At 39.8% G+C, this 11,423-nt stretch overlaps 1 protein-coding gene across 1 annotated transcript; it reads right to left on the bottom strand.

Annotated features, from left to right (window-relative positions):
• Positions 1 to 1,189: 1,189 nt before the first annotated feature.
• LOC143123444 (sialoadhesin-like) lies at positions 1,190 to 9,702 on the bottom strand. Its single transcript, XM_076284885.1, has 7 exons — positions 9,353 to 9,702; positions 8,261 to 8,512; positions 5,724 to 5,984; positions 5,373 to 5,639; positions 4,095 to 4,194; positions 3,856 to 3,910; positions 1,190 to 3,615 (listed from the first exon to the last, which is right to left on the bottom strand). The coding sequence occupies exons 1-7, from the start codon at positions 9,624 to 9,626 to the stop codon at positions 3,313 to 3,315; spliced, it is 1,512 nt and encodes a 503-aa protein (XP_076141000.1). The 5' UTR covers positions 9,627 to 9,702; the 3' UTR covers positions 1,190 to 3,312.
• Between the last annotated feature and the right edge of the window lie 1,721 nt (positions 9,703 to 11,423).

Raw genomic sequence — 11,423 nt, 5'->3', positions numbered from 1 at the left:
CGCATGGCGTAAAGTTCGTTATTCACCAGCGCGAAGTTGAATTCGTTATTTTGCACGTTTATTTTTTAAGCATTGCGCCCAGGGGTGTGGCAATTAACAACCTAGGGAAGGACCTGGCGCGTTGTCTAAAAATCGCTATCATACACCACCTAAACCTGGTCATAAGTCAATGGCGAGTTGTTCATATGCTATTTTAAGAGCGCATGTCAACAGTCATATTGGCAGGTGCACGCACCATCCTTCTATCATTCATGAACGCACACCAGTGCACGTCCATGCAAAGCATTACAAATTGCCCGATTACAATGGTAAACATAATTAGAATAAAGATATTACGAAATACTGTACATCTCATGATGAGTAGTTATTCACCATCATTTGCAAATTGGTAATGACGGTTAAAAACGATTAGGGGAGAGGCGAGAGACACGTATGGCGCACAGCTGAAGACGCACTGTCACGAGATATAAGCAACTCCTCTGCAGGATAAATGTTGTTTTATTCAGTCATTTGAGCAACATTAGGGTAAGTGTTGCTTTTTCCAGCCTATGTTTTCTATGGTAACCCATTGTCAGTCAATAGTGAAAGTAACTGCATATAACTGTCTTGTCGTTGACTGACTCCTTGGTGACGTTAGTTTCACTTTGCCAATGAGTTCAAATAATAGACGAGTGCAAATGCGTGAAGGCTATGCTAGGTTTTAGTAAAGCATGGTTTAAGAATGACTATTCCATACGGTCTCGCAAGCAGCCTCCTTCAAATGCGCCGTTGAATGCCAAAATACCGATGCATTTATTTGACATATCGCGCGTTGCGCCGTTAAAGGGAATGACAGATGTCATTCTCATTGGTTTAAAATGATGTTACGCCCCAAACACACCCATATGACTGATTAAAAGACCTAGGAACACCTTGTTACGCCATGCGCTCCACTTTTGAGAACGAAACCCCTCCCAATGTGAACTGGACATCCTACTAAATTTGAATAGACTTTTGACGAGTGACGATGCACTTTAGAATGTCATGATAGGGCCCTTTGTGTTACACTGAGATCCAGTAATTGAACCTGGGTCTCTGTATTACTAGGGTAGTTGGCTAACCACTACGCTAAGGATAGGACTCAGATGCAGAGGTACCGTAAAAAGTTGAAATTTAATAAAGCATTCCAAAAATTTCAGAAGATCCAGACAAAGGCTCAAAACAAAGTACAATCCAACTAAGGCAGAGCAGTAAGGCAAGGGGCAGTAAACCAAAATAAAAAAATCTAGCAGACAAAAGGTCCATGTAATCCAAAGGCACAAAAACAAAGTTCTTCAATACAAGATCAATACAACATTTAAATACACACACTAATATTAATCACATGATGGACAAAGATGAACTTCAGGTGGCAAACCCAAAATGGATGAACACATAACGAGAGGCAGGAAAAACTGGAGCACATGGCACATCAAAACACAGGACACATGAACACACAAACAAAAACACGAAAACAAGGTCATAGTGGCCACTAGAGGCCAGAAAAGTCCCAAAATCCTAACACTTTGGTTATATTGAATCACATTAGAATTTGGTTGTTGATGGATGGATGATAATAAATACTATTCAGACCAATGTAATGAATTTATGTGAATTTGAAAAAGTTTATTCAGATTTATACAGTGACATGGCAGAGCAATATAAATAATAATACTATCATATTATAGAATTGCTGAAGAAAACTGGGGGGGGGGGACATACTACTGGCACAATATGGTGCACAAACATGTTAATCATGTTGTTTTTTATGGACTGGATGCAAGTCATACCTATACTATCCAAAAAATAACTCAACTTACAGCATACTTAATAATAATACCTGACACGTGTGTAGTATAAAGAGCTTAAACAATGATGGTAGAATAACCCCCTGGAATAATATAATTCAATAAATATTCAAGGTTATTCCACTGCTTGGTTGAATTTCCCATTGTCCTACGTAATTTAGAACGACCATTAACCGTATGTTATTTGCACACCTATGAAGTAGATCCATTTTTTTGGCCGTATCACACTTGTATATTAATTCGCCAAACTCGTTAAGTTTAAATGAACTGTCACGTTGCATCCGAGCTGTAAAATGCAGACGTTCAGAACATAGCAACATTGTAGCATATGATGGAGGTGGCTTTTAGCTAGATGGATGACAGCAGGCTAAGTAAAATAGCGATGTTTCAAAACGAAAGTTCATCAGAATCTTGGGATACGCCCGCTTGACAAGCCTCCGCTTCGCGTCGGGGCCGTTTTACAACCTCGACCGTGCATTAACTTCTGTGAACAGACCACCGTGTCGTCCATTATCCCTTACATAATCTACTGTATGACATTTGCCACAGAGTAGTTATAATGGACAAAACAGATTCACACTGAAATGCCAATTCACTTAGGTTGTTTGGTGTTGGGATTCTAGTTCTGGTAAACGTCATCAGGTTGGGTGGTTTTGGAGTTCAGGCTCTTATCATCTGCATCAGGTTAACCTTAGAACCCTAAGCTGTTTTTAGGGCATTTTCACTACCTTTATTCATAAGGATTTATTCTGGTCATTGTAAGTGCCACACACACATATTATATATTGTTTTTTTTTTCAGCAGAGTCTAGGCTATCCAGATCTGCTGATTTTATTTTGATTTTTAAGGAATTAAAATATAAAAAGTGTATTATAAAAATTCTTATATTTCGACATGTATCTCACCACAGCAAGCTCATAGATCTACGTGCATTTCATGTTTGTGTAGGGCAGACTGTCCTGAATAGGGCAATATAATTGCCATGTTGGAGGGATACTCTAGGGCTGAGCAATTTACAGAAATATGTGGTGTGTGATTTACGGAAATAAATGCCATTTTTTATTTAGTGATGAAAAATTACTTTTCTGCGCTCCATGTCTCTGACACGAACTGATCTGACCTGACTTGACCCAAGGTTGCGTGTTAGCCTGCGTGCCTATGGTGTATGTACTCATAATGATTCTGAAACTTTTTACTGCATTGCCATGAAGAAAGTAAATGCAAAAAATGTGTTTCTTTGTTGAACAAAGTAATAGGTGCGCAGGTGAACGCAGAGACGTATAGACTGTAAATATGATGCAACTTGAATTAATTTCATGATTTTTTTAAATTTTCATACTTGAGTGTGTATTCTCTTTGGAAAGCCCCATTTCTGCTGTCATGCAATAAAGGTTTCATCTCGCTGCGATGAACAGTTCCGGAGCAATGTAACAGAGAAGAAAGGGTGTGTTTTTTGACGCACTTTGCGTCAATCGGGTTCTAAGGGTTAAGTGGTGTTGGGATTCAGGATCTGATCAATGTTGTGTTGCATAGTTTTGGGGTTCAGGCTCTGATAGACTGCATCAGGTTGGGTGGTGTTGGGGTCCAGGCTCTGATAGACTTCAACATGTTGGATGGTGTTGGGGTTCAGGCTCTGATAGACTGCATCAGGTTGGATGGTGTGGGGGTTCAGGCTCTGATAGACTGCATCAGGTTGGATGGTGTTGGGGTTCTGGCTCTCGTAGACTGGACTCATGTCAACGGCTCCAGGGTTACCTCCCTCAGGATCATTATTTTTGTCCACATCATTCTAAGACAAAGACAGAAATAGATCGATATCAATGAGACACTATTGCCAATTAGCACAATTTTCCAAAGCATTTTACAGAGTAGTGTTAATGTACAGTACACCTTCATCTGCCATCCACACTTTCCCTTGGTATCTCACACATGTTCTTTTTGTCTACAAAAATGTGACCCTATGATATCCAAAATGACCATAACAGATGTAAGAATTGCTGACTCCACCGACATAATGAAAGACATTCACCTCTGTGTTCTTGTCTGTGCTGCCCAACTCAAAACTGGTGGTTCTTACCTTCCTCCTGTGGGAACATAACAAAAGTAATGAATCTAAGCAACATCCTATCTTTATTAGTCCTCAACTATTATACAGCATTGAAATCAGGTATTCAAACGAGAGGTCACTGTTGTGTTGAAAGATACTGCTCTGCTGAATGTGTCTATCCGAAGAATTTATATCACCAGTCAAAGTTGTTGTTTATTTACCTCCTCCAGTAAATGAGGCCGAGTCCAAGTGTCGTGATCACAGCTGTTGTGATCACTAGGCCCATGAACACAAACAGAACAGCTCTCTGCCATCCAAACCCTAACACATGAGAATAAAGACAGTAAAAATGTACCACATGGAAACTATGGTTGGGTATTGTTTGTGTTTTATCTGATACAGATACTTTTCAAACAGTGCCACTGCCTGAACCAGTACTTTGTTTTTAAACAAAATGCCCAAAACAATGTCAAAAACAAGACGCATTTGAACATGAAATGTTACTATATATTTACCCTTTTATCAATATATGTAGTTTATATGTAGTATTTTAAGGTGTATAAGAAGTAAACGTTTAGAGGCAATTAGTCCATTAATTCCTTATAATAGGACCTCTCGAAGGCTGTTATCCCACTTATCACCTTGTTGCCACTATAGGCAATAGTCATGCCTGTATAGCACACAAATGAAACAAGCGGTTCCATTTAAAAAGAAGCCGACTTCAGTTTGTTGTACAACTTTCTTTGGTCTTATAACAGTGATAGCATGGACAGTTGATTCCATTGTTGTGAAGCCTGTTTCAAGGCTCAATCGTGGTCCTACTATGGTTGTTATTCCGTAAGCATTGATAAGCATTGATATAGAACGGTGATTAAATAGCTACCCCACCAATTAGAAAAGAGTATTTCTTCTCTCCCGGTGATAATTAAAGTATAACCTTCTGTATATATTCAGTAAACTATACATTTACCAGAAAGGTAATATTAGAATCTGCTAACTGAATAAAAATGAAACAAAAGAATCTTTCATGGCCCCAGCAGTGGCGCGACTGGCTGGGGCACCTGCACCGTACGCCGGCGACCCGGGTTCGATTCCCGCCCCGTGGTCCTTTCCGGATCCCACCCGACTCTCTCTCCCACTCACTTCCTGTCAATCTCCACTATCCTATCTAATTAAAGGCATAAAAAGCCCCCCCCCCCCCAAAAAAAAAAAATATAGAATCTTTCATGCAGCCTCCCACAGATCAAGTCTATAATTAGACTTTTCCATCTATAGATAAACCTTTATGTATTCCTATCAGTACTGCCAAGTATAAATCAATTTAGTGTATCTCTGTTCAGTACACAAAAAGTAAGATATACGTATACTTAGTTTAGCATAACTAGACGGAAAGTACACTTCCATAAACTTATTTTTGCTAAGGTTGCCAAACCCTAATTGTAATTCTGTTTGACAAAACGCTGTAAAGTAGGATAAGTAGGATCAGGTCACAAATGTACCTGCCGTATACACTTTAACTGCATGGGAACTGTGAGAGGCAATTCTATTTTTAGCCTCACAGTAGTAAAGTCCAGCAGTGGTGGTGTTCAGAGTGAAGGTGATGGTCTCCCCTGAGTCTACTTCAGTAGTTTTATCTCCAGTCTTCCTGTACCAGGTGTAGTTCTCCACTGGTGGGTTGGCATCACTGCTGCAGGTCAGAGTCACTGAACTTCCTTCTTTTAAATCACCAGTGTGATAGAGGGATGCTGACGTCCCTTTTGGTGGGTCTAATAGAGAAACAAAAGAAACATAGATTTGTTCCTCCATTTGCAGTATCAAATTCAATCGATGTATTTTCACAGTTTACTCACAGAGAACATCCAGATGAATAGCTGTTGAATCAGAGTGGCCGTGCGTGTTCTGAGCCTGACAGTAGTAATATCCAGTGTGTTCAGAGCTGACTGCACTGATGCTGTAAACCTGCTGTGCTGACACGGCTGTACTATTGTTCCTGTACCAGCTGTAGCTCTGAACCGGTGGGTTGGCATCACTGCTGCAGGTCAGAGTCACTGATTTTCTTTCCAGTATTTCGCCAGAAGGACTGACTGTTGCTAATGTATTCTTGGGACCATCTGTTTAATAAGTCAACAAATGACAAGACCAACATCAAACCAAATCAATAAATAAATGAATAAATAAACTAGATGTACCGCAGAGTGGTACAAAATATGACCGCCGCCCAGTCCAGCACTTTTTTTCCACAAAAATAAATCACGCTGAAAGGCTTACAGTATATGATTCTAACTGTCTCAATAAATTGCATTATCCACACTCAATTCTCACTGGTATCTGCTAGACAAGTACCAAAACATGATTAGTTCATAGATTTCACATGTAAAATTCATTGTATACAACCCCATCTCCATCTTGCCTGTTCATAATTCTGAGAAATGTGTGTGCATGTACATGTTTATGTTATGTGTGTGTGGGTGTGTGTGTGTGTGTGTGTGTGTGTGTGTGTGTGTGTGTGTATGTGTGTGTGCCTGCGTATGTGCCTGTGCATGCATGCGTACATATGTCTACTGTGTGAGTATGTGTCATACGTATGATTACTGTGAATGTATGTGTGTGCGTGTGTATCTGTTTGTTTGGGCTACAGATCAAAACGAAAACAGGAGGTTCCATGCTATCCATGTGGGGTTACATGCCCACCAAGTTTTGTGTACCCCGGTCTTACAGTGTCCCGGGAATCCTTGACGGAAATTTGGACATGCGAAAAAGAAAAAAAAAAGAAAAATCTGACTAAACCTATATGACCGCCGCTTCGCTGCGCGGCGGTCATAATAATAGGACTACAGCTAATTTATAACTCAAGCAAATTGTTTTCAATTATAACATATCATTGCACAAATTAAGTTCAACGGTTAGATTTATCTGGACGTGTTTTAAGTTGGCTGCAGCCTTTAAATAGGCTAATGATTTTGAAATGATTTGAAACCGAACTTCTGTGGTCATATGCATTTTACATAGGCAAGCAGGACAATTTGAGAGTTTTTGACTACATGGAAACTATACAAATTAGTGTCAAGCACGGTTATGTTTAGCCTAGGCCTACCATTTGCATTTATTTAAGTTATGAACATCAGACGCTTGAGTGAAATCTCGACCTTATTAGTGATTGATAGGCTATCTATCAGCCTATAGGCGCTGTGTTTAAGCAGGCCGTGAACAAAGGGTTAACTTATAACCTAGGCCTACAAGTCGAAAACAGAAAAATTGTGATAATATAACGTTAGCTAAGTTAGTTTGCCTGCTAGCTAGCTTATCAGTAGGCTATACAGTCTCTCAATGGGATTTTATGTGATCTATAATTTACCAGTAGGCCTAGCTACTTCTGTCTAAATAATAGGATTTACCTCTCCTTATTCAGTGTAAACTTGGAAAAAGATCAATCGGGCCTTTCACACTGTCAGTTCTTGCAGTTCATTACCGAGTAAAAAAAAAAAACAGCTGGCAACGTTAAAAACAGTTCTGATGGGCTCATAGAATTGGAACTGTATATGAAATGTTGCGCTGAGCTTACCAAAATGGCGCCCTGTCGGGCTCAGAGCATACTTCATGCCTATGACGTAACTGATCTATCTTGCTCCGCTCTAGAATCTTTGGATAGAACGACTGGCCTTTGGCCGTAGCAACCATCCATTTAGAACTAGTAACGGCAGTTTGTCCTGCAAGTTGAGAAATTAGTTGATATGTGTCGGAAGAAATTAGTTCTACAAACAAGACAGTTTTAGCGGTTAAAACGTTTAAATTGTAACAGGAAATGAACACAACGCAAGTGGCAACAGTGGAATAAGCGGGATAATGGACTCCACGGTGGTCTTTTCACAGAAATTAATGCGCTTCGCGTCTGGGCCGTTTTACAACCTCGACCGTGCATTAACTTCTGTGAACAGACCACCGTGTCGTCCATTATCCCTTACTTATCAGTTCCTGCTCACGTGACTACATGGCTCATTGGGCCAATCAAAGCTCATCAATGCAATGCAGATACAACATTGTACATAATGTCTTTTAAAGTTTTGAATACTCCCCTCCATAGCATAATTAAGTCCCTTTTGATTGCTTCTGGTGGAAATTAAATCCTTCATCAACCAAGACGTCCTCAAAGCCTGCTTTGATATACTGTCAGTTGCCATTTTCCATAATGTATTTCTAATTAAGTCTGGTTTGTTAGTCCGAGTTTCACACGGTAACAATGGAGGGTGGGGCTTAGCGACAGGTCATTTGTCAGAATAAAGTCATAGTGAAAGTATGTCTATATGCTTGTGAAAAGGAATGGGTATGGCTTAATACACACACACACACACACACACACACACACACACACACACACATGAATACTCACACATGACATTGAGCTTCACTGGAGTAGATGGATGTCCCTCATGGCCTTTTAGAGCACAGGAATATTCTCCCTCATCTTCAGTACTGACTCTCTGGAGGAGAAGCTCAGAGTTGCCTGTTTGTTCACCAGGTAACTCTTCTCCATTCTTTCTCCATATCACTGTAGGCTTCTCTTTCAATCTGCAGGTGGTTCTGCAATTCAGCTTCACTTCATTTCCCTCAACCACAGTCTCAGGAACCCAGACAGTCAAGGCTAAGGGGGAAAAGGGGAAATCATATAGAATTGTTTTTTAGAATGTGTAATAACCAAAAGTTATTTGCACACCTATGCAGTAGCTCTAGTTTTTTGGCCGTATCACACTTATATTAATTCACCGAACTCTTGAAGTTTAACCTGTTGAGGAGGAGTACTGTCACAAATATGTGATGAGACGCAGCTGGTCCCCAGGGAGTACGTTCACAAATATGTGATTAGAATGTTTGCGAAAAAAAGTTCTGACTATGACGCAACAATTACCCTCAGTGACCAGAGCCTTATAGATAGATACCTTTATATGGCTCTGTCAGTGACTTTTCTGCCAATAAACAATTTTAAGAACACTAGAACATTTGCATAGAATTCTAGAAGGAGCCATGAAAATAATTCACTCTCTGGGGAACAGCATTTTCTCAACCTTTCTGTACTTTTGTACTACCTCTCTGGACTTTTACTGCCAGCCAGCGCCCAGACTCAAGCTCTGACGTGTGGGACCCTTACAGCATACACACGTGCACAGAGTTCCTCCTCTTATATCATTCAATTGACCAATTCTTACACATGGCACCTTTAAAGAAAGCAACATTGCTTTAGTCAAATTCTGTTATTCTTGCTGTATATATGTTGTACCAAAATGTAGTTTATTATCAAAGTGAAATGGTTGGTGGCATAAGTCAGTTGGTTTGTTAGTTTGAGTGCATAATTGAAGTATTGTTTTGATGAATGAAAGTCAATGGGAGCCGTAAATCGCTAAATAGCGGTCACCAAAAATATTTTGGCGGATAGTGTGACGGCGGTGTAAAGCCATGTGTAACTGATAAATCAGGACTGATTCACCTGTGACTGACAATCGCACTGCAGAGCAGCTCTGCCATTTGTCTCTGCGGCCCGTTATAATCCTTGCTCTGTATTCAGCATTGTCTGTCAACTTCACGTCAGACAGTTTTAATGTGCAAAGGTTATAGTTGATCTCGTCCCAAAAGTACTTCACACGGCCTGCGTAAGACGGGTCCACAGCGAGATCAGTGGGTTCCACATTCTTTTTGGCATTGATCAGCCAGAAGATATGAATTGCATATTGACCAGCAGGGGGAACAATTGAGCAGGGCATGACCACGGAGGATCCAGTCACTGCACATATGTGGTTATAAGGGAGGACTATCCAATCTCTTTTAGGGCAGGCACTGATGACATCTAAAAGATACATTATATTAGATGAAATGTGAAGAAAATGTGTTTCAAATGCACATAAGATGACAGATACCACATACAATCAGAGAGTGCATATTTCCTCTTTGCACCTATAATAACTTTTAAAATATTTGTAATACATTTGTCTCATCCTTATTCTGTTAGCCAAATACTGTAGTGATCTTAGTCCAAAATCTGTAGATATGTTGAGACAAAGCATCTTTAGACATTTCTCTCAAATCCTATTAAATAAACTTGCCTCCTCTTATGATGATCAGTGTGAGAGGTAGAGCCAGAGAGTGCCACATTGCAGCCATAATTTTTCTCAATGCTGTAAGATATAATACATATAATGTATGATACAAAATATCATAGACATTTCTTTTCTGTCCCATGACTCAAATTAATATTTTCTTAGTAGGTACCACCTAACCACCTATTGGGTTGGCAACACTTCTTGTTCTCTCACACAGACTATCCTCATTAATTCAGCTAGAGAAATGCTACAACACACAAGGTTCTAATGCTACAACAAAACAGGCATTATTTTGAGGTGGCAGGCAGGTGGTTTGTAACATGTCCTTGGCAGCAGAACGAGCAAGTGAATGGTTGTGGGCAGGCTTGGAATTTCACCATTCTGGGGGCAAGGCCACTTGGCCTTCAGTTGGGCATATTTGGTGGGAGGCAAAAAGGCCACATGTCAGTGCACCAAGGCCAAAGTTAACTAGTAGGCTGTAAAAATGATCAAAGTTGTATTTAGCCTATCCACTGCACCTGCATCATTGTATGAAACATTACAAAAACATGAAACATGACATATTACATAGAACTGTAAATCATCTGATCATCTAATATTTACAGATATCAAGGCTATATATAACAATTATTTTATATTTGGCCTGTTATGAAATCATGTATTGAACAATTTAAGCACAGCTTAGCTTTAAGAAACTCAAATAGCCTAGATGCATGCTTAGTATTTTGTGATCATTAAGGCTACTTTCACAAAATCTTAGTCAGCTGTCCTCTTAACCAATATCTAGGCGATATTTCTAACATTTATTTTGTATTTGGCCCGTTATGAAATCATGTGGAACAGTTTAAACACATTGTAAAACTTAAAGCCCAAACTTGGAGACATCGATGCATGTCGAAATTTACTGCAAATTCAAAACTGGATTACTCTGGAACGGCTAACTGTACCGGGGATTGCTTTACACCTTTGTGTTCGGTAAGGTCTGCTGTTTATTCTGATATATGGTTTGTCATGTGTTAAAAGAAGGGTTCGTGAAGTATTCCACCGAGATGAATGGGTAGGGAGATCGTGGGACGCAAAACCTTCAGTAGAATGTATGATTAAATTGAATTATATTATTTACTTTTCTCGCGAACCGTTCAACACAGCCATTATCGGCTAACATCGTTTAAAAGCTGAGGAAAAGCTTTTTCATGTGATACTTGTGATGTCTGTGTGATGAATAGGCTACTTAGCGAGTAGTTCAACTGAGAAGAATGGGTGAATTTGGACGCACTTTCTTTCTTGCGCTGTCACTTTCCCCACTGAGTAAAAGACTAAATTAATTTGCGCTGTGAATGCTAAGATTATTTTGACAGGCCACAGGCTAAATAAAATTCGCTATTAGTAGGACGCAAAGCAGAATATTGAAAGAAGGGGGCACCAAGGCCACCGTGGCCTGCAAACCTCTGATTTTCAAAG

This window comes from Alosa pseudoharengus, unplaced genomic scaffold (genome assembly GCF_046254945.1).
Source record: "Alosa pseudoharengus isolate Yale_2024_CS ecotype anadromous, Long Island Sound unplaced genomic scaffold, YU_APseudo_1.1 YU_APseudo_1.1_scf_1, whole genome shotgun sequence".
Taxonomy (NCBI): Eukaryota; Metazoa; Chordata; class Actinopteri; order Clupeiformes; family Clupeidae; genus Alosa; species Alosa pseudoharengus.
Note: the sequence above shows the minus strand (reverse complement) of the source record. Positions and strands in the feature narration are given on the sequence as shown.

Excerpts from the sequence above, each read along its gene's own strand:
- LOC143123444 (XM_076284885.1), bottom strand. The coding sequence starts at position 9,626 with ATGCCCTGCTCAATTGTTCCCCCTGCTGGTCAATATGCAATTCATATC. Across the intron at positions 8,513-9,352 it reads AGTGCGATTGTCAGTCACAG|CCTTGACTGTCTGGGTTCCT; the intron begins GTGAATCAGTCC and ends TTTCCCCCTTAG. Across the intron at positions 3,616-3,855 it reads GCACAGACAAGAACACAGAG|AATGATGTGGACAAAAATAA; the intron begins GTGAATGTCTTT and ends TCTTTGTCTTAG.